The 21099-nt window shown below is 57.5% G+C and overlaps 1 protein-coding gene and 12 non-coding genes across 32 annotated transcripts in view; all 13 read left to right on the top strand.

The window, feature by feature from the left end:
• Nucleotides 1-200: 200 nt before the first annotated feature.
• On the top strand, nt 201-282 carry LOC119619440 (small nucleolar RNA SNORD115). The gene has a single exon (XR_005235922.2). It is a non-coding gene; the product is annotated as a small nucleolar RNA SNORD115 (small nucleolar RNA).
• A 1767-nt stretch (nt 283-2049) lies between these two features.
• On the top strand, nt 2050-2131 carry LOC119619433 (small nucleolar RNA SNORD115). Its single transcript, XR_005235916.2, has one exon. It is a non-coding gene; the product is annotated as a small nucleolar RNA SNORD115 (small nucleolar RNA).
• An 821-nt stretch (nt 2132-2952) lies between these two features.
• Nucleotides 2953-3034, top strand: LOC119619572 (small nucleolar RNA SNORD115). Its single transcript, XR_005236035.2, has one exon. It is a non-coding gene; the product is annotated as a small nucleolar RNA SNORD115 (small nucleolar RNA).
• A 31-nt stretch (nt 3035-3065) lies between these two features.
• LOC103246023 (uncharacterized) overlaps nt 3066-21099 on the top strand; it is a 186685-nt gene continuing 168651 nt past the window's right edge. For 8 of the 20 annotated variants that reach the window (XR_012091390.1, XR_012091394.1, XR_012091386.1 and 5 more), the window contains exons 1-17: nt 3084-3322; nt 4528-4659; nt 6424-6551; nt 6936-6981; nt 8281-8407; nt 8789-8829; nt 10149-10270; nt 10646-10683; nt 11910-12040; nt 13770-13899; nt 14262-14306; nt 15617-15785; nt 16138-16181; nt 17328-17611; nt 17997-18041; nt 19188-19462; nt 19846-19890. Coding sequence is in view for 3 of the 20 variants with exons in the window: in XM_073011989.1 (XP_072868090.1) it covers nt 6473-6551; nt 6936-6981; nt 8789-8829; nt 10149-10270; nt 10646-10648 (291 nt within the window). In the remaining 17 variants the exon portion in view is untranslated. Of the gene's footprint in view, nt 3323-4527; nt 4660-4710; nt 6046-6423; nt 6552-6935; nt 6982-8280; nt 8408-8788; nt 8830-10148; nt 10271-10645; nt 10684-11909; nt 12467-13769; nt 13900-14261; nt 14307-15616; nt 15786-16137; nt 16182-17327; nt 17612-17996; nt 18042-19187; nt 19463-19845; nt 19891-21099 lie in introns of those variants that run through there. The other 12 variants (XM_073011986.1, XM_073011990.1, XM_073011991.1 and 9 more) reach the window with 12 other exon arrangements.
• On the top strand, nt 4716-4797 carry LOC119619567 (small nucleolar RNA SNORD115). The gene has a single exon (XR_005236030.1). It is a non-coding gene; the product is annotated as a small nucleolar RNA SNORD115 (small nucleolar RNA).
• LOC119619571 (small nucleolar RNA SNORD115) lies at nt 6611-6692 on the top strand. Its single transcript, XR_005236034.1, has one exon. It is a non-coding gene; the product is annotated as a small nucleolar RNA SNORD115 (small nucleolar RNA).
• Nucleotides 8463-8544, top strand: LOC119619425 (small nucleolar RNA SNORD115). Its single transcript, XR_005235908.1, has one exon. It is a non-coding gene; the product is annotated as a small nucleolar RNA SNORD115 (small nucleolar RNA).
• LOC119619432 (small nucleolar RNA SNORD115) lies at nt 10327-10405 on the top strand. The gene has a single exon (XR_005235915.1). It is a non-coding gene; the product is annotated as a small nucleolar RNA SNORD115 (small nucleolar RNA).
• LOC119619568 (small nucleolar RNA SNORD115) lies at nt 12096-12177 on the top strand. The gene has a single exon (XR_005236031.1). It is a non-coding gene; the product is annotated as a small nucleolar RNA SNORD115 (small nucleolar RNA).
• LOC119619569 (small nucleolar RNA SNORD115) lies at nt 13954-14035 on the top strand. Its single transcript, XR_005236032.1, has one exon. It is a non-coding gene; the product is annotated as a small nucleolar RNA SNORD115 (small nucleolar RNA).
• On the top strand, nt 15819-15900 carry LOC119619563 (small nucleolar RNA SNORD115). Its single transcript, XR_005236026.1, has one exon. It is a non-coding gene; the product is annotated as a small nucleolar RNA SNORD115 (small nucleolar RNA).
• On the top strand, nt 17668-17749 carry LOC119619439 (small nucleolar RNA SNORD115). Its single transcript, XR_012091575.1, has one exon. It is a non-coding gene; the product is annotated as a small nucleolar RNA SNORD115 (small nucleolar RNA).
• LOC119623796 (small nucleolar RNA SNORD115) lies at nt 19519-19600 on the top strand. Its single transcript, XR_005239830.2, has one exon. It is a non-coding gene; the product is annotated as a small nucleolar RNA SNORD115 (small nucleolar RNA).

Raw genomic sequence — 21099 nt, 5'->3', positions numbered from 1 at the left:
CACATACCATCCTGCTGTCCCCCAGATGGTGAGATCGAAGAAAGACTTGCATTGGGCCCACTGTTCTTGGGCCAATGTCAGTCAGCCAGGTGCCCAGCTCCAAGTGTGCTGAAGCTTGGGCCTTTGCTCCTGCACTAAGCCGGGGTGAGCACATCGGGGTCCTGCTAGAAGCATGCGCGGGGAGGGGTGTGCCCTGGGTTAGGCTGATGATGAGAACCTTATATTGTCCTGAAGAAAGGTGGTGAATTAAAAATCGTGCTCAATAGGATTACACTGAAGCCCAGGATAGGTAAGAATTAGGGAAGACGATGCGGGGATCCCAAGATCTCTACCAAGGCCACACTCACTTTGCACTAGAGAACTTGAGAACATGAAGGGCATCTTGTGGGGGCCCAGCGCTGTCTGTGTGCTCCTTCGTGAGGCAACCCAGGCTCTCCTTGAAGGCTTGGTGTCCATGCTCCACTTCCCCGGGGACAGGGCAATTTGGTGGCCCCTTCCTGAGCCCTTCTTCTTCCCTGTGTCTTTCAGTGCGCTCTTCTGCCCAGGTGAGGCCCCTGGCTTTGAGCGGCTTAGGTCAGTGCATCCTGTTGGGGTCATGGGCCATGAGTGAGGCAGCATGGGGTCATTGAGAGTCAGCCTTTGGGCCAACTAGGGTTTTCTCAGGGAGCCAACTGAATACCCACCGGGAGGGATGGTTCCTCCAGGAGGATTGCTTCCTTGGGAATCTCACCCTAGGAGCACGCATTTCCTGAAGCCCTGCAGAGGTGACAGTGGTCCAGACAGGAAAGGGTTCCTTCAGCCCAACAGAGCAGCTCCCAGCTGAAACTCGGTGGGCAGGTCAGGCCTCAAGGACTGCCCAGGCCACATGATGGAGGCCACAGGGGCTCTGAGGTGCCCTGGCGGTCATGCTGGAGTTCTTTCCCCAAGAGGGGTGGGTGATAGGGCTCACGCAGTCAGGCTGTGGAGATTCAAGGAATGCGCCCCACCCACGGCCCTGAATGGGACCAACCCTGTTGAGCAATGGGCCATTTTAGTGGCGCTTCCTTGAGCCTGTTGGGGGTGGTGCTGTTTCAATGCAGTTGGGTCAAGACTGAGCTGTTGCCTGGTGGTGCTGTGGGCCGGTCCTGGGGCTCATGGGCTTTAGGCCCAGGGGGCAGCTCCTGTCCCACTGGGGTAATCCCTTCCTTGAGGTCCGGTGGTGGGAAAAGTGGCCTCCTGAGGTGGGAAGATCTGCTGTCAAGGGGACCAGTCCTGGGAATTTGCCACCTAGGCTGCTTCTGAGCCATGGAGTCACCTATAGGGTGGCAGGGTCTTTAGCCCACAGAAAGGAGAGGACCACGTGGTTCCTGATTGGCTGAGTGTGGCCCGGCTCTGTGTGTGGGAGGTGTGCAGGGCATGGATGGGGCTCATCAGAGAAAGCATGTGGCCCTGGAGGCCCCCGGACTTTGATTTCTGGTGCATGCTTGGAGTGGGCACCAGGGTGGCCCTACCATGCCCGGGGCAGGCTCTGTAGTGGCTCTTGGCATCAGGACCAGCCTCCTTGACTCAACCAACCTTGAGCAGGTTGGTTGCCCTGGTCCCAGTGCGACCCTGGGGTTGCTCGGGGGATCCAGCCTGGGCAGTGGAAGTGCTCTTGGGGCCTGCAGTAGGGCACAGCCCAGACCTCTCGCCCGAGCCCAGTAACCCGCTTGCCCTGTCTTTCCAGGGTTTGGTGGCAGGGAGGGCCAAGGGTGTTCACTCCATGTCCGTGTTGGGTCAGTGTTCTGTAAGGATCCCATCACAAGGGTATCCCCTAACCACCTTTCCTGCATTGATACATGAGGCCCTGGTTGGACACATGTCCTCCTCCTTTCCCTACAGATGGTGACCCTGGAGAAAGACTTGCGTTGGGCCTGAAGGCCCCGGGGCCAGTGTCCATCAGCCACGTGCTCAGCTCCCAGTGCACCGAAACTCCGACCCTTCCTGGTTCCCTGGTCTCTTGCGCTGGGCTGTGGTGAGCACAACCGGGTCCCGCTGGATGCATGTGTGGGGAGGGGGGTGCCCTGAGTTGGGTTGGTGATGAGAACCTTATATTCTTCTGAAGTGAGGTGATGACTTAAAAATCATGCTCAATAGGATTACGCTGAGGCCCAGCCTAGGTGAGAATGTTGGAAGAGGGCGATAGGATTCTGAGGTCCTTGGCAGAGCCACACTATATTTTGGGCTGGAGACCTGGAGTCCCTGAAAGGGCATCTGGTAGGAGCCCAACCCTGTCTCTGTGATCCTGCATGAAGGTCCCCAGGCTCCCAGTCCAGGCTTGGTGCTGGTGCTCTGGTACCCCAGAGATGGAACAGGTTGGTGACTCTTTCTCGAGCCCCTGTTCTCCCCTTGTGTCTTTCAGTGAACTTTTCCACCCAGGTGAGTACCCTGGCATTGACTAGCCTCCTTGGTTGGCCATGACCAGGCTGGTGGCCCGGGCCTGTGCCCAGTGGTCCCAGGGCAGCCCTGGCGTCATATGGGGGAGCTGTTTTGGGCAGTGGAAGTGCTCTCCAGGCCTGAAATACAGCACAATCTGGGCATTTTGCCTGAACCCAGTGACCTGCCTGCCTTGTCCTTCCTGGGTTTGGTGGCACAGAGGGCCAAGGGTGCCCTGCGTCAGTGATGAGTCAGTATTTTGCATGGATCTCATCACACGTGTCCATGGAGGGAAAGCAAGCATGAGCTGGTACCCAACACCCCCTTTTCCACATGGAGGGTGGTCACATGTTCTTCACCTGTGCCCCCAGATGATGAGAATTGAGGAAGATGTCCATTGGGCCTGCTTTTCCTGAGCCATTGTCCGTCACCTAGGTGCTCAGCCCCTGGTGCACTGAAGCTCCAGCTCTTCCTGGCGCCCTAGTCTCCTGCACTGAGATGTGGTGAGCACATCCGGCTTCCACTGGATGTTTGTGCAGGGAGGCGGTTCTCTGGGTTGGGTCAATGATGAGAACCTTATATTGTCCTGAAGAGAGGTGATGACTTAAAAATCATGCTCAATAGGATTACACTGAGGCCCAACCTAGGTAAGAATTTTGGAAGAAGATGCTGGGATCCCGAGATTTCCAGCAGGGCCACTGTATTTTGGTTTGGATGGAGGCCCTGAAGGGCATCTGGAGGTGGCCCAACTCTTTCTCTGTGCTCCTCCATGAGGCAGCCCAGGCTCCCTGTGCGGGCTTGGTGTTGGCCTTCCTGTTCCCCAGCAACGGGACACGTCAGTATCTCCTCCCTGAGCCGCCAATCTCCCCTTATTTCTTTCAGTGAGCTCTTCTGCCAAGCGGGGGCCTCCTGGCATTGACCAACATAGGTGAGTGGATCCTGCTGGTGTCATGGGCCATGAGCCAGGCCACATGGGTTCGCCAGGGGTCAGACTTCAGGCCCCGAGGGTTTCCTTAGGGAACTGACCTGAATTCCCACCAGGGAGGGATGGTTTCTCCAGGAGGGCAGCTTCCTTGGGAATCTTACCCGAGGAGGATGCCTTCCCTGAAGCCCTGCAGGGGTGACCGATGGTCCAGATAGCAAAGGGTTCCTTCAGCCCCATGCAGGACATCGCCCAGTTGAGACTTGATGTGCGGGTCAGGCCTTGAGGACTGCCCAGGCCACATGAGGGGGGCCACAAGGGCTCTGGGGTGCCATGGGTATCACATGGGAGCTCTTGGTTCCCAGGCATGTTCCTGGGGGGTGGTGACCGGATCGGGCCACAGAGGTTCAAGGATCTCATCCCACCGGTGACCCTGAATGGGGCCAACACTGTTGAGCAACAGGCTATCCCAGTGGCACGTATTGAGCCTGGTGGGGTGTGGTGCAGTTTCAATGGGGTTGAGCCAATGCTGAGATCTGTGTGACGCTTGGTGCTGCTGCTGGCCAGCCCTGGGACCCATGGGCTTTGCGCCAAGTGGGTAGCCCACATCCCACTGGTGGTAACCCATTCTCCGAGTTTGAGTAATGGTTAACAGTGGCATTCTGAGGTGGGAAGGCCCACTGTCTGGGGTCCTGTACTGGGAATTTGCCGCCCCGGCTTCTTCTGAGACATGTGGTCACCTCCAGGGTCGTGGGGTCTTGGGCTCAAGGAAGGGAAAAGATACCATGTGGCCCTTGATTGGCCAGGTGTGGCCCAGGTCTGTTGGGGAGGTGTGTGGGATGTGGATGGGGTCCCATCTGTGAAAGCATGTGGCCCAGGTCCCCAGGCTGTGATTTTCAGTGCACACTTGGAGAGGGTGCCTCAGCACGTCCAGGGCAGGCTATGTGACCGCCAGGTTTGCAATGGTGCGTAGCTTCCGAGCTACCCTCCTTGGTGGGCCGGGAGCTGGTTGGTGGCTGTGGCCCATGCCCAGTGGTCACAGGGCAGGCAGACTGCCCTGTTTTTTCAGGGCAGGGGAGGGCCAAGGGTGCCCTGCATCCGTGATGGGTCAGTGTTCCACATGGAACCCATTACATGGGTATCTCTTACCCCTTCTCCACATGGAGATGTGAGGGCCTATTTGGACACATATCCTCCTCCTGTACTCTCAGATGGTGAGCCCGGAGGAAGACTTGCATTGGGCCCAATGACCCTGGGCCAGTGTCTGTCAGACAGGTTCCCAGCCCCCGGTGCAGTGAAGCTCAGGCCTTTCCTGGTGCCCTGGTCTCCTGCACTGAGCTGTGGTGAGCATATCATGGTCCTGCTTGATGCATGTGCAGGGAGTGGGGTGACTTGGGTTGGGTCAATGATGAGAACCTTATATTGTTCTGAAGAAAGGTGATGACTTAAAAATCATGCTCAATAGGATTACGCTGAGGCCCAGCCTAGGTGAGAATTTTGGAAGAGGACACTGGGATCCCAAAGTCCGCTGCAGGGACCCTGTATTTTGGGCTGGAGACCTCAAGGCTCTGATGGGCATCTGGAGGTGGCCCAACTTGTCTCTGTGCTCCTCTGTGAGGCAGCCCAGGCTCCTTTTGTGGGTTTGGTGTTGGTGCTCCAGTTCCCTGGGCCAGGGAACGTTGGTGGCTCTTTACTGAGCTCCAGTTCTCCCTGTGTCTTTCTGTGAGCTCTTCTGCCCAGGTGGGCTCCCTGGCATTGACGGGCATAGGTGAGTGGATCCTGCTGGGGTCATGGGCCATGAACCAGGCCACGTGGGGTCACAAGGGTCCCCCTTCCAGCCACGAGGGTTTTCTCAGGGAACCGACCTGAATTACCACTGGGGAGGTGTAGGTTCTCCAGGAGGGCCACTATTTTGGGAATCGGATCCAAGGGGGACACTTTCCCTGAAGCCCTGCAGGTGTGATGGTGGTCCAGGCAGGAAAGGGTTCCTTCTGCCCAATGCGGGGCAGCTCATAGCTGAGAGTCGATGTTCGGGTCAGACCTCGAGGATTTCCCAGGCCACATGAAGGGGACAGAGGAGCTCTGGGTACCACGGGGGTCACATAGGAGCTCTCAGTATTTGGTGTGTCATGCACAAATGGGCCTCTTGGGTTGGGTCGTGGAGATTAAAGGATCGTGCACCACCATGGCCCTGAATAGGACCGTCCCTGTTGAGCAATGGGCCATCCCAGTGGGTCTCCTAGAGCTTGGTGGAGGTGGGAGGTGGCATTGTTTCCCTGGGGTTGGGTCAAGGCAGAGCTCTGGCCAGCACCTGCTGGCTTCTGCAGGTCAGCCTTGGGACTCATGGGCATTGGGCCAAGGGGGAACCCACTTGCCATTGGTGGTCACCCTTTTTCCAGTGTAAAGTGTCTGGAAAGGTGGCCTCCTGAGGTGGGAAGGCCTGCTGTCGAGGGACGTGTCCCAGGTATTTGTTGCTCAAGCTTCTCCTAAACTTTGGGGTCATATCCAGGGTGGCAGGGTCTTGGGCCCAAGCAAAGCAGAGGGCACCATGTGGCTCCTGATTGGCCACGTGGCTGTCTCTATGTGTGGGAGTTTGCAGAGTATGGATGGGGACCCACCAGAGGAAGCACATGGCCCTGCAGCACCAGACTGTGATTTCTGTTGCATACTCGGAGAGGGTGCCTGGATGCGTGCCCTTCATGCCCAGCGGCAGGCTATGCAACTACCAGGTTTGCAGCAGGGTGTGACATCTGAGCCAGCCTCCTTGGTTGGCCGTGACCTGGCTGGTGGCCTGGGTCTGTGCCCAACAGTCCCAGTACAGCCCTGGGATCATGCAGGGGAGCCGTTTGGGACAGTGGAAGTGCTCTCAGGGCCTGCAGTGTGATGCAGCCTGGGTGTTTGCTGAAACCCAGTGACTTCCTGCCCTGTGCTCTCTGGGTTCAGTGGAAGGGAGGGTCAACAGTGCACCGCGTACTTAACAAGTCAGTATTTCACATTGAACTCACCACATGTGTCCATGGAGGGTGAGCAAGGGTGAGCTGGCACCCCCAACCCCCTTTCCAACATGGAGGTCAGTTTTAACAGATGTCTTCCTCCTGTCTCCCCAGATGGTGACCCCGGAGGAAAACTTGTGTTGGGCTTGCTATCCCTGGGCCAATGTTAGCCAGGCACCCAGCCCCTAGTGCGCTGAAGCTCAGGACCTTCCTGGAGCCCTTGACTCCTGCACTGAGCTGTGGTAAGCCCATCTGGGTCCTGCTGGATACATGCGCTGGGGGCAGGAGGGTGCCTTGGGTTGGGTCAGTGATGAGAACCTTATATTGTTCTGAAGAGAGATGATGACTTAAAAATCATGCTCAATAGGATTACGCTGAGGCCCAGCCTAGGTGAGAATTTTGGAAGAGGGCAGTGGGATTCTGAGGTCCCTGACAGAGCAAATGTATTTTGGGATGGAGACCTTGATGCCCTGAAGGGCATCTGGTGGACTCAACCCTGTCTCTGCACTCCTCTGTGAGGCAGCCCAGGCTCCCTGTGCTGGCTTGGTATCTGGGCTCCAGGTCTCCGGTGACAGGGCATGTTAGAGGCTCCTTCCTGAGCCCCCACTCTCCCCTGTGTCTTTCAGTGAGCTCCTCTGTCCAAGTGGTCCCCCCTGGCCTTGAGCAGCATAGGTGAGTACATCCTGTTTTGTTCATGGGCCATGAGTGATGTAGCGTGGGGTCCACGACATTCAGCCTTCGGGCCACTAGGGTTTTCTCAGGCTGCCAACCTACTCCCCACCAGGGAGGGATGGTTTCTCCAGGAGGGCTGCTTCCTTTGGAATCTGACCCAAGGAGCACATCTTTCCTGAAACCCTGCAGGGGTGACAGTGGTCCAGGCAGGAAGGAGTTCCTTCAACCCAATGTAGGGCAGCTCCCAGCTGAAACTCAGTGGCCAGGTCAGGCCTGGAGTACTGCCCAGGGCACATGGGGAAAGGGGCAGGAACAGGGGATGTAGTGTGCCCTGGAAGTCACACTGGAGTTCTCCTTCCCTGGAGAGGGGTGAGTGACTGGGCCTACACGGTCAGGCTGTGGAGATTCAAGGAATGTTCCACACCCATGGTCTTGAATGGGACCCAACCCTATTGAGCAATGGGCCATCTTAGTGGCACCTCCTTGAGCCTGGTGGGGAATGGCACTGTTTCAATGAGGTTGGGTCAAGGCTGAGCTCTGGCTGGCACCTGGTGGTGCTGCAGGGCCTGGGACTTGTGGGCTTTGGGCCAAGGGAGCAGCTCTGATCCTGCTGGGGACAAGCCTTCCTTGAGGTCCAGTGGTGAAAAGGGTGTCCTCGTGAGGTGGTAAGACCTGCTGTTGAGTGACCTATTCTGGGAATTTGCTGCCCAGGCTGCTTCTGAGTCTTGGGGGTCACCTCAGTGTAGCAGGGTCTTGAGCCCAAGGAAAGGAGAATACACCATGTGGTTCCTGATGGGCTGAGTGTGACCCGGCTCTGTGTGTCAGAGTTGGGCAGGACATGGATGGGGACCCACCATAGAAAACATGTGACCCTGGAGGCCCCTAGGCTTGGAGAGGGCACCACGGCCAGTGCCCACCACGCCTAGGTGCAGGACTGCCAGGTCTGCAGTGGCTCTTGGCCTCTGGGCCAACATACTTGGTTGGCCAGGAGCTGGTTGGTGGCCCTGTCCTCTGCCCCGTGTCCCCGGTGTGGCCCTGGGGTTGTGTGTGGGAACAGGCCCGGGCAGTGGAGGTGCTCTTGGGGCCTGCAGTAGGGTGCAACCCAGACATTTTGCCTGAGCCAAGTGACATACTTGCCCTGTCTTTCCAGGGTTTGGTGGCAGGGAGGGCCAAGGGTACCCAGTGTCCGTGTGGGTCAGTGTTCAGCATGGATCCCATCACATGAGTATCCCTTAGCCCTTTGTCCACACTGATGTGTGAGGCCCTGGTTAGACACATTTCCTCCTCCTGTCCCTCCAGATGGTGAGCCTGGAGGAAGACTTGTGTTGGCCCACAGGCCCCAGGCCAATGTCAGCCAGGTGCTCATCTCCTGGTTTGCTGAAACTCTGGCCCTTCGTGGCACCCTGGTCTCCTGCACTGAGCTGTGGTGAGCATGTCTGGGTTGCACTGGATGTTTGGGGGGGGAGGGGGTTCCCTGGGTTGGGTCAATGATGAGAACCTGATATTGCTCTGAAGAGAGATGATGACTTAAAAATCATGCTCAATAGGATTACGCTGAGGCCCAGCCTAGGTGAGAATTTTGCAAGAGGATGCTGGGATCCCGAGGTCCCTTGCAGGGCCATTGTATGTTGAACTGGAGACCTGGAGGCTCTGAAGGGCATCTGGAGGTGGCCCAACCTGTCTCTGCACTCCTCTGTGAGGCAGCCCAGGCTCCCTGTGAGGGGTTGGTGTTGGCGCTCCAGTTCCCTGGGGCAGGGAACATTGGTGGCTCCCTCCTGAGCCCCTGTTCTCACCTTGTGCCTTTCAGATCTTCCACCCAGGAGGTCCCCCTGGCATTGACTGGCATAGGTGAGTGGATCCTACTGGAGTCACGGGTCATGAGCCAGACCATGTGAGGTCCCCGAGATTCAGCCTTTGAGCAACAGTTTGAGCAGACCTGAATTTCCACCTGGGAGGGAAGGGTTCTCCTGGACGGCGACATTTTTTGGGAATTGGATCCAAGGAGGACGCCTTCCCTGAAGCCCTGCCAGGGTAATGGTTGTCCAGGCAGGAAACTTCCTTCTGCTTAATGCAGGGCAGCACCCAGCTGAGACTCAGTGCTCCAGTAAGGCCTCCAAAACTGCCCAGGCCACATGAGGGGGGCCAGAGGGGCTACGAGGTGCCACAGGGGTAACAGGGGAGCTCTTAGTCCCCAGAGTGTGTGCGTGAATTGGCCCATTCGGTTGGGTCTCAGAGATTTAAGGATTGCACCACACCATGGCCCTGAATGCAACCGTCCTTGTTGATCAATGGGTCATCCCAGTGGGTCTCCTGGAGCCTGGTGGGAGGGGGCATGGTTTTCCTGGGGTTGGGTCAAGGCAGAGCTCTGGCCAGTACCTCATGGTGCTGCAGGTCAGCCCTGGGACTCATGGGCTTTGGACCAAGGGGCAACCCACGTCCAGCTGGGGGCCACCCTTTCTCTATGGTCAAGTGTCATGAAGGTTGGCCTCCTGAGTTAGGAACAGCCGCTATTGAGGCACTTGTACTGGGAATTAGTTGCTCAGGCTGCTTGGGAGCCATGGTGTCACTTCCAGGGTGGCAGGGTCTTGGGACCAAGCAAAGGAGAGGGCACCATGTTGCTGCAGTTAGGCCATGTGTGACTGGCTGTGTGTCTGGGAAGTATGAGTATGAATGGGGACCCACCAGAGAAAGCAAGTGGCCCTGCAGCCCCAGGCTATGATTTCCAGTGCATGCTTGGAGAGGGTGCCTGTACGCCCACCTACCAGGCTCAAGGGTAGGCTATGCCACTGTCAGGTCTGCAGTGGCATATGGCATCTGGGCCAGCCTCCTTGGTTGGCCATGACCTGGCTGGTGGCCTGGGCCTGTGCCCAGTGTTCCCAGGGCAACTCTGGGGTGCTGTGAGGAAGCTGATTTGGCCAGTGGAGGTGCTCTCGGGTCCTGCAGTCCAGCATAGCCTAAGCGTTTTACCTGAGCCCAGTGACCTGCCTGCCTTGCCCTTGCCGGGTTCGGTGGTAGGGAGGGCTAAGGGTTCCCTGCATAGGTGACGAGTCAGTATTTTTCATGAATATCATCATATGTGTCCGTGGAGCAGGAGCAAACGTGAGCTGGCACCCACCACCCCCTTCTCCACATGGAGGTGGTCACATGTCCTCCATGTGTTCCCCCAGATGGTGAGACTTCTGTTGGGCTCACTTTTCCTGGACCAGTGTACATCAGCCAGGTGTTCAACCTTCGGTGTGCTGAAGCTCCAGCCCTTCCTGGTGCCCTGGTCTCCTGCACTGAGCTCTTGGTGAGCACATCTGGGTTCCACTGGATGCATAAGCAGGAAGGGGGGTGCCCTGGGTTGGGTCAATGATGAGAACATATTGTCCTGAAGAGAGGTGATGACTTAAAAATCATGCTCAATAGGATTACGCTGAGGCCCACCCTAAGTGAGAAATTTGGAAGGGGATGTTGGGATCCTGAGATTTCTGGCAGGGCCACTGTATTTTGGGTTGGAGAGCTGGAGGCCCTGAAGGGCATCTGGAGGTGGCCCAGATCTTTCTCTGTGCTCCTCTGTGTAGCAGCCCAGGCTCCCTGTGCGGGTTTGGTGGTGTTGTTCCTTGGGTGTGGGGCATGTGGGTGGCTCTTCCCTGAGCCCCGGTTCTCCCCTTTTGTCTTTCAGTGAGCTCTTTTGCCTCCTCCTCGCATTGACCAATATAGGTGAGTGGATCCTGCTGGTGTCATGGTCCATGAGCAGGCTGCTTGGGGTTGCCAAGGGTCAGATTTTGGGCCGTGAGAGTTTCCTCAGGGAGCCGACCCTAATTCCCACCAGGGAGGCATGATTTCTCCAGGAGGGCAGCTTCCTTGGGACTCTTACCCGAGGAGGATGCCTTCCCTGAAGCCCTGCAGGGGTGACTGATGGTCCAGATAGCAAAGGGTTCCTTCAGCCCCATGCAGGACATCGCCCAGTTGAGACTTGGTGTGTGGGTCAGGTCTTGAGGACTGCCCAGGCCACATGAGGGGGGCCAGAAGAGCTCCGGGGTGCCACAAGTGTTACGTAGAAGCTCTCAGTCCCCAGGCTTGTTTCAGGGGTGTGGTGACAGGGTCAAGTCACAAAGCTTCAAGGATATCATCCCACCTGTGACCCTGAATAGGGCTGACCCTGTTGAGCAACTGGCCATCCCAGTGGCACGTATTGAGCCTGGTGGGGTGTGGTGCAGTTTCAATGGGGTTGGGTCAAGGCTGAGAAATGGCTGGTGCCTGGTGGTGCTGCAGTCCAGCCCTGGGAGGGATCTGTGGGCTTTGGGCTGAGGGGGAAGCCTGCATCCCATTGGGGGTAACCTGTTCTCCAAATTTGAGAGACAGTAACAGTGGCATTCTGAGGTGGGAAGGCCCACTGTCAGAGGTCCTGTACTGGGAATTTGCCACCCCACCTTCTTCTGAGCCATGGGGTCACCTCCAGGGTGATGGGGTCTTGGGTCCAAGGAAAAGAGAAGATACTATGTGGCCCTTGATTGACCAAGTGTGGCCCAGCTCTGTGTTTGGGAGGTGTGTGGGATGTGGATGGGGTCCCACCACTGAAAGCTCGTGGCCCGGGTCCCCAGGCTGTGATTTTCAGTGCACACTTGGAGAGGGCACCTTGGGGGTGCCCACCACATCCAGGGGCAGGCTATGTGACTGCCAGGTTTGCAACAGTGCGTAGCTTCTGGCTACCCTCCTTGGTTGGCTTGGAGTGGGTTGGTGGCCGTGGCTCATGCACAGTGGTCACAGGGAAGGCAGACTGCCCTGTTTTTTCAGGGTATGGTGAAGGGGAGGGCCATGGGTGCCCTGCATCCGTGATGGGTCAGTGTTCCACATGGAATCCTTTACGTGTGTATCTCTTATGCCTTCTACATATGGAGATGTGAGGCCCTGTTTTGACATATGTCCTCCTCCTGTACCCCCAGATGGTGAGCATGGAGGAAGACTTGCGTTGGGCCCAATGGCTCTGGGCCAGTGTCTGTCAGCCAGTTCCCAGCCCCAGGTGCACTGAAGCTCAGGCCTTTCCTGGCGCCCTGGTCTCCTGCACTGAGCTGTGGTGAGCATATCCTGGTCCTGCTGAATGCAAGTGTGGGGAGGGATTGTCCTAGGTTGGGTCAATGATGAGAACCTTATAATGTTCTGAAGAGAGGTGATGACTTAAAAATCATGCTCAATAGGATTACGCTGAGGCCCAGCCTAGGTGAGAATTTTGGAAGAGGACACTGGGATCCCGAAGCCCCCTGCAGGGCTCCTGTGTTTTGGGCTGGGGACCTGGAGGCCCTGAAGGGCATCTGGTGGACCCAACTGTATCTCTGTGCTCCTCTATGAGGCAGCCCAGCCTCCCTGTCCTGGCTTGGTATCCAGGCTCCGGGTCTCCAGGGACGGGACACGTTGGAGCCTCCTTCCTGAGCCCTCATTCTCCCTTTGTGTCTTTCAGTGAGCTTTTCCACCCAGGTGGGCCCCCTGGCATTGACCGACATAGGTGAGTGCATCCTGCTGGGGTCATGGGCTATTAGATAGTCAGTGTGGGGTCATTGAGGTTCAGCTTTTGGGCCACAAGGGTTTTCTCAGGCAACCAACCTGAACTCCCACCTGGGAGAGATGGGTTCTCTAGGAGGGCAGCTTTTTTAGGAATCAGACCCAAGGAGGATGCCTTCCCTGAAGCCCTACAGGGGTGATGGTGGTCCAGGCAGGGAAGGGTTCCTTCTGCCCAACTCAGGGCCCAATGCAGGGCAGCGCCCCCTTGAGAACTGGTGCTCTGGTAAGGCCTCAAGGACTGCCCAGGCCACATGAAGGAGGTCAGAGGGGCTACAGGGAACCATGGGGGTAACAGGGGAGCTCTTGGCCCCCAGAGTGTGTGAATGGGCCCATTGAGTTGGGTTGCAGAGATTCAAGGATCGCACCTGACCCATGGCCCTGAATGACCATCCCTGTTGAGCAGTGGGTCATCCCAGTGGGTCCCCTGGAGCCTGGTGGGGGTCGGCGTTGTTTTCCTGGGGTTGGGTCAAGGTGGAGCTCTGGCTGGTACCTGGTGGTGCTGCAGGTCAGCCCTGGGACTTGTGGGCTTTGGGCCAAGAGGCAGCCCACATCCCGCTGGGGGTCATGAAGGATGGCCTCCTGAGGTGGGAAGGCCCACTGTTGAGGCACCTAGACTGGGAATTATTCCTCAGGCTGCTTAGGAGCCATGGTGTCACCTCCAGGGTGGTGGGATCTTGGGACTAAGCAAAGGAGGGGGCACCATATGGCTCCCAATTGGCCATGTGTGGCTGGCTCTGTGTCTGGGAGGTGTGTGGACTATGGATGGGGACCCACCAGAGAAAGCAAGTGGCCCTGCAATCCCAGGAGGTGATTTCTGGTGTAGGCTTGGAGAGGGTGCCTATATGCGCGCCCACCATACACAGGAGCAGGCTATGCCACTGCAGAGTCTGCAGTGACGCCTGGCATATGGGCCAGCCTCCTTGGTTAGCTGTGACTTGGCTGGTGGCCCGTGCTTGTGCCCAGTGGTGAGGGCAGCTCTGAATTAATGCAGGAGAGCCATTTTGGGCAGTGGAGGTGCCCTTGGGTCCTACAGTATGGCACAGCCTGGGTGTTTTGCTCAAGCCCAGTGACCTGCCTGCCTTATCCTTCCCGGGTTCGGTGGCAGGGAGAGCCAAGAGTGCCCTGCATTGGTGACGAGTCAGTATTTTGCATGAATCTCATCACATGTGTCCATGGAGGACAAGCAAGCATGAGCTGGCACCAGCCACCCCCTTCTCTGCATGGAGGGTGGTTATGTGTTTCCCTAGATGATGAGACTGGAGGAAGACTTCCATTGGGCCCACTTTTCCTGGGCTAGTGTCCATCAGCCAGGTGCTTAGCCCCAGTGCCTTGAAACTCCGGCCCTTCCTGGCACCCGGTCTCCTGCACTGAGCTGTGGTGAGTACATCCGGGTTCCACTGGATGTTTGTGCGGGTAGGGGTTTTCTGTGTTGGGTCAATGATGAGAACTTTAAATTGTCCTGAAGAGAGGTGATGACTTAAAAATCATGCTCAATAGGATTACGCTGAGGCCCAGCCTAGGTGAGAATTTTGGAAGAGGATTATGAGATTCAGGCCACTGTATTTTGGGCTGGAGATCTGGAGGCTCTGAAGGGCATCTGGAGGTGGCCCAACCTATCTCTGTGCTCCTCCATGAGGCAGCTCAGGGTCCCCGTGTGGGTTGGTGGTGTTCTGATTCCCTGGTGTGGGGAATGTTGGTGGCTCCTTCCTGAGCCCCCATTCTTGCCTTGTGTCTTTCAGTGAGCTCTTCCACCCAGGAGGGCCCCTTGGCATTGACTGGCATAGGTGAGTGGATCCTGCTGGGATCATTGGTCAGGAGCCAGACCGTGTGGGGTCCCCGAGGTTCAGCCTTTGGTCCACAAGGGTTTTCTCAGGGAGCAGACCCGAATTTCCACCTGGGAGGGAAAGGTTCTCTTGGAGGATGGCTTTTTTGGGAATCTAACCCAAGGAGGACTCCTTCCTTGAAGCCCTACAGGGGTGATGGTGGTCCAGGCAGGAAAGGGTTCCTTCTGCCCAACGCAGAACAGCGCCCAGTTGAGACTTGGTACTCCAGTAAGGTCTCAGGACTGCCCAGGCCACATGAAGGAGGCCAGAGGGCCTATGGGCTGCCACTGGGGTAATAGGGGATTTCTTGGTCCTTGGAGTGTGGTGTGTGAATGGGGTTGGGTTACGGAGATTCAAGGATCGTGCCCCACCCATAACCCTGAATGTGACCATCCCTGTTGAGCAATGGGGCATCCCAGTGGATCTCCTGGAGCCTGGTGTGGGGTGGTGTTATTTCCCTGGGGTTGGGTCAAGGTGGAGCTCTGGGTGGTACCTGGTCGTACTGCAGGTCAGCCTTGGGACTTGTGGGCTTTGGGCCAAGGAACAACTACATCCTGCTGGGCGTCACCCTATCTCTGAGGTCAAATGTCCTGGAGGGTGGCTTCCTGAAGTGGGAAGCCCCATTGTCGAGGGACCTGTCCCAGGATTTTGTTGCTCAGGCTTCTTCTGAGCCATGGCATCGCCTCCAGGGTGACAGGGTCTTGGGCCCAAGCAAAGGAGAGGACACCATGTCGCTCTGAGTTGGCCAAGTGTAGCCTAGCTCTGTGGTAGGAGGTGTGCAGAGCATGGATGGTGACCCACCAGAGAAAGCACGTGGCCCTGCAGCCCCAAGCTGCGATTTCTGGTGCATGCTTGTAGAGGACGTCCTGATGTGAGCCCACCACACCCAGGGGCAGACTACATGACTGCCAGGACTGCAGTGGCACGTGGCATCTGGGCCAGCCTTCTTTGTTGGCCATGACCTGGCTAATGGCCCTGGCCCGTGCCCTGGGGTCATGCAGGGGAGCCCTCTTGGAGGGTGGAGGTGCTCTCAGGGCCTGCAGTATAGCGCAGGCTGGGCATTTGGCCTGAGCCCAGTGACCTGCCTGCCTTGTCCTTCCCAGGTTTGGTGGCAGGGAAGGACAAGGGTGCCCCATGTTGGTGACAAGTCCGTTTTTCACATGGATCTTATCACATGTGTCCATGGAGGATGAGCAAGCATGAACTGACCACCGCTACCGCGTTACCACATGGAGGTCATTTTGGACTCATGTCCTCCACCTCTCTCCCAGATGGTGAGACCGGAGGAAGGCTTGCATTGGACCTGTTATTCCTGGGCCAGTGGCCATTAGCCTGGTGCCCAGTCCCTGATGCTCTGAAGCTCAGGTCCTTCATGGCACACTGGTCTCCTGCACTGAGCTGTGGTGAGCACATCCAGGTCCCGCTGGAATCATGTGTGAGGTGGGTTGGTCCCCTGGGTTGGTCCCCTGGGTTGGGTCGATGATGAGAACCTTATATTGTCCTGAAGAGAGATGATGACTTAAAAATCATGCTCAATAGGATTACGCTGAGGCCCAGCCTAGGTGAGAATTTTAGAAGAGGACACTGGGATCCTGAGATCCCTGGCAGGGCCACTATATTTTGGGCTGGAGAACTCGAGGCCCTGAAGGGCAACTTGGAGGGCCCCAATGTATCTCTGCACCCCTCTGTAAGGCAGCCCAGTTTAGCTATGTGAGCTTGGTGTCTGCTTCCCTGGGGATGGGGCATATTGGGGGCTACTTCTTGAGCCGCCATTCTCCCCCATGTCTTTCAGTGAGCTCTTCTGTCCAGGTGGGGCTATGGCCTTAAGCGGCATAGGTGAGTGTATCCTATGGGGTTCATGGTCCCTGAATGAGGCAGCATGGGGCCATTGAGGGTCAGCCTTCGGGCCACTAGGGTTTTCTCAGGGTGCCACCGGGGAGGCAACTTTTCTCCAGTAGCATCGCTTCCTTGGGAATCTGACCCTAGCAGCACGCATTTCCTAAAGCCCTGCAGAGGTGATGGAGGTCCAGGCAGAAAGAGTTCCTTCAGCCCAACACAGAGCACCTCCCAGCTGAAACTCGGTAGGCTGGTCAGGCCTCGAGGACTGCCCAGGCCACATGAGGGGAACAATACGGGCTCTGGGGCAGCCTGGGGGTCAAGCTGGAGTTCTCCCTCCCTGGACAGTGGTGGTGATTGGGCCCATGTAGACAAGCCCCAGATATTCAGGACTGCACCCCATCCGTGGCCCTGAGTGGGACCGACCCTGTTGAGTAATGGGCCATCTTAGTGGTACCTCCTTGAGCCTGGTAGTGGGAGGCACCGTTTCAATGCAGTTGTGTCAAGGCTGAGCTCTGGCTGGTGCCTGGTGGTGCTGCAGGCGGCCCCGGGGGTTGTGGTCTTTGGGCCAAGGGGGCAGCTCACATCACGCTGGAGTCACCCCTTCCTTGAGATTCAGTGGCAGGAAGGGTGTCCTCCTGAGGTGGGAAGTCCTGCTGTCCAGGGACCTGTTCTGGGAATTTGCCCCACAGGCTACTTCTGAGCCACGGGGTCACCTCCAGGGTGGCAGGGTCTTGATCCCAAGGAAAGGAGAGGACACCATGTGGTTTCTGATTAGCCCAGTGTGGCCTGGCTCTGTGTATGGGAGGTGTAGGGCAAGATGAAGACCCACCAGAGAAAGCACGTGGGCCCGGAGGCCCCCAGGCTTTGATTTCTGGTGTGTGCTTGGAGAGGGCACCAGGGTGGGCACCCACCATGCAGGCTCTGTGACTGCCAGGTCTGCATTGGCTCCTGGTGTCAGGGTCAGACTCCTTGGTTGGCCATGAGCAGGTTGGTTGCTCTGACCCATGCCCCAGAGTCCCAGTGCGGCCCTGGGGTTGTTCGGGGGAGCCGGCCCGAGCAGTGGAGTTGCTCTTGGGGCCTGCAGTAGGGCACTGCCCAGGGGTCTTGCCCCAGCCCAGTGACCCATATTCCCTGTCTTTCCAGGGTTTGGTGGCCAGGAGGGCCAATGGTGCCCCGTTTCCATGATGGATCAGTGTTCTGCGTGGATTCCATCACATGGGTATCCCCTACCCACCTTCCCCACACTGATACGTGACACCCTGGTTGGACACATGTCCTTCTGCTGTCACCCCAGATGGTGAGCCTGGAAAAAGAGTTGTGTTGGGCCCCCATAGGCCCCAGGCCAGTGTCCGTTAGCCTGGTGCTCATCCCTCCAGTGCATTGAAGCTCAGACCCTCCCTGGCACCCTGGTCTCCTGCTGAGCTGTGGTGAGCACATCCAGGTTCTGCTGGATGCATGCATGGGGAGGGGCTTGCCCTTGGTTGGGTCAATGATGAGAACCTTATATTGTCCTGAAGAGAGGTGATGACTTAAAAATCATGCTCAATAGGATTACGCTGAGGCCCAACCTAGGTGAGAATGTTGGAAGAGGATACTGGGATCCTGAGATCTCCAACAGGTCCACTGTATTTTTGGCTGGAGACCTGGAGGTCCTGAAGGGCATCTGGAAGGAGGCCCAACCCTGTTTCTGTGCTGTTCCTTGAGGCAACCCAGGCTACCTCTGCAGGCTTGGTGTTGGTGCTGCAGTTCCCTGGGGCCAGGGAACACTGGTGGCTCCTTCCTGAGCCCCTATTCCTCCCTTGTGTCTTTCAGTGAGCTTTTCCTCCCAGGCGGGCCCCCTGGCATTGACTGGCATAGGTGAGTGCATCCCGCTGGGGTCATGGGCCATTAGCCAGGCCGTGTGGGGTCGCCAAGGTTCAGCCTTTGGGCCAGAAGGGTTTTCTCAGGCAGCCGACCTGAATTCCCACCTGAGAGAGTTGGGTTCTCCAGGAGGGTGGCTTTTTTGGGAATTAGACCCAAGGAGGATACCTGAAGCCCTGCAGGGGTGACGGTGGTCCAGGCAGGAAAGGTTCTGTCAGCCCCAGGCAAGGCAGCTCCTAGCTGAAACTCGGTGCTCGGGTCAGTTCTCAAGGACTGCCTGAACACGAGGGGGTCCAGAGGGGCTCTGGGTGCCACAGGGGTCGCATGGGAGCTCTCAGTCCCCAGAGTGTGGTGTGTGAATGGACCGTTAGGGTTGGGTCTTGGGCATAAAAGGGTCGTGCCCCACCCATTGCCTGGAATGTGACCATCCCTATTGAGCCATGGGCCATCCCAGTGTGTCTCCTGGAGCCTGGTGGGAGGCGGCGTTGTTTTCCTGGGGTTGGGTTAAGGCGGAGCTCTGGCCCGTATGTGGTTGTGCTGCAGGTCAGCCCTGGGACTTGTGGACTTTGGGTTAAGGGGCAGCCCACATCCTGCTGTGGATCACCCTAACTCTGACATCAAGCGTCAGGAAGGGTGGCCCCCAGAGATGGGAAGTCAGCTGTCAAGGGACCTGTTCTGGGATTTTGTTGCTCAGGCTGCTTGGAATCCATTGTGTCACCTCCAGGGTGGTGGAATTTTGGGCCCAAGCAACGGAGAGGGCACCACATGACTCCCAATTGTTCAAGTGTGGCTGACTGTGTGTGGGAGATATGCAGAGTACGGATGGTGACCCACCAAAGAAAGCATGTGGCTCAGGCTGATTTCCAGTGCTTCATTGGAAAGGGTGCCTGTACGCACGCCCCCCATGCCCAGGGGTAGACTATGTGACTGCCAGGTCTGCAGTGGTGCATGGCATCCGGGCCAGCCTTCTTGGTTGGCCATGACCTGGCGAATGGCCCTGGCCCGTGCCCAGTGGTCCCAGGGATGCCCTGGGGTCATGCAGCAGTGCCCTCTTCGACAGTGGAGGTGCTCTCAAAGCCTGCGGTATGGCACAGCCTGGGTGTTTAGCCTGAGCCTAGTGACCTACCTGCCCTGTCCTTCCAGGGTTCGGTGGCACACAGGCCAAGGGTGTCTGTGTCAGTGACAAGCACGTGGGTCTCATCACATGCATCCATGGAGGATGAGCAAGTACCTCCTTCCCCACAGGGAGGTCATTTTGGACACATGTCCTCCAGCTCTCTCCCAGATGGTGAAACTGGAGGAAGACTTGCATTGGGCCTCCTGTTCCTGGGCCAGTGGCCATCAGTCTGTTGCTCAGCCCCGCGATGTGCTGAAGCTCAGGCCCTTCCTGGTGCCCTGGTCTCCTGCACCGAGCTGTGGTGAGCACATCCGGGTTCTGCTGGAATCATGTGTCAGGTGGTTGGTCCTCTGGGTTGGGTCGATGATGAGAGCCTTACAGTGTCCTGAAGAGAGGTGATGACTTAAAAATCATGCTCAATAGGATTACGCTGAGGCCCAACCTAGGTGAGAATTTTGAAAGAGGATGCTGGGATCCCAAGATCCCCAGCAGGGCCACTATATTTTGGGATGTAGAACTTGAGGCCCTGAAGGTCATCTCAGGGGTGCCCAGGCCTGTCTCTGTGCCCCTCTGGGAGGCAGCCCAGGCTCCCTGTGTGGGCTTGGTGTCTGGACTCAGGTTGCCTGGGGTTGGGGCATGTTGTCGGCTCCTTCCTGAGCCTGTGTTCTCCCCCTTGTCTTTCAGTGAGCTCTTCTGCCCAGGTGGGGCCCGTGGCCTTAAGTGACATAGGTATGTATATCCTGTTGGAGTCATGGGCCATGAATGAGGCAGCGTGGGGCCATTGAGGGTCAGCCTTCAGGCCACTAGGGTTTTCTCAGAGTGCCACCGGGGAGGGAACATTTCTCCAGTAGGGTTACTTTCTTAGAAATCTGACCATAGGAGCACACATTTCCTGAAGCCCTGCAGGGTGATGGTGGTCCAGGCAGAAAGGGTTCCTTCAGCCCAACATAGAGCAGCTCCCAGCTGAAACTCAGTGGGCTGGTCAGGACTGGAGGACTGCCCAGGCCACATGAGGGGGCAACAGGGGCTCTAGGGCAGTCTGGGAGTTACACTGGAGTTCTCCCTGCCTGGACAGTAGTGGGTGATTGGGCCCACGCAAACAGGCCCTGGAGATTCAGGACTGCCCCCATCCATGACCCTGAATGGGACCGACCCTGTTGAGTAATGGGCCATCTTAGTGGTACCTCCTTGAGCCTGGTAGGGGGAGGCACTATATCAATGCAGTTGTGTCAAGGCTGAGCTCCGGCTGGTGCCTGGTGGTGCTGCAGGCGGCCCCGGAGGTTGTGGTCTTTGGGCCAAGGGGGCAGCTCACATCCCGCTGGGGTCACCCTTTCCTTGAGATTCAGTGGCAGGAAGGGTGTCCTCCTGAGGTGGGAAGTCCTGCCATCCAGGGACCTGTTCTGGGAATTTGCCCCACACGCTACTCCTGAGCCACGGGGTCACCTCCAGGGTGGCAGGGTCTTGATCCCAAGGAAAGGAGAGGACACCATGTGGTTTCTGATTAGCCCAGTGTGGCCTGGCTCTGTGTGTGGGAGGTGCAGGGCAAGATGAAGACCCACCAGAGAAAGCACGTGGGCCCGGAGGCCCCCAGGCTTTGATTTCTGGTGTGTGCTTGGAGAGGGCACCAGGGTGGGTACCCACCATGCCCAGGGCAGGCTCTGTGACTGCCAGGTCTGCATTGGCTCCTGGTGTCAGTGCCAGACTCCTTGGTTGGCCCTGAGCAAGTTGGTGGCCCCGATCCATGCCCTACGGTCCCAGCGCGGCCCTACGGTTGTTCAGAGGAAACGGTCAGAGCAGTGGAGTTGCTCTTGGGGCCTGCAGTAAAGCACAGCCCAGGCATCTTGCCCCAGCACAGTGACCTACATTCCCTGTCTTTCCAGGGCTTGTTGGTCGGGAGGGCCAATGTTACCCTGTGTCCGTGATGGGTCAGTATTCTAC

This window comes from Chlorocebus sabaeus, chromosome 26, assembly GCF_047675955.1.
Source record: "Chlorocebus sabaeus isolate Y175 chromosome 26, mChlSab1.0.hap1, whole genome shotgun sequence".
NCBI classification, from domain to species: Eukaryota; Metazoa; Chordata; class Mammalia; order Primates; family Cercopithecidae; genus Chlorocebus; species Chlorocebus sabaeus.
The sequence above is the reverse complement of the archived record's forward strand: the minus strand, read 5'-3'. Positions and strand labels throughout refer to the sequence as shown.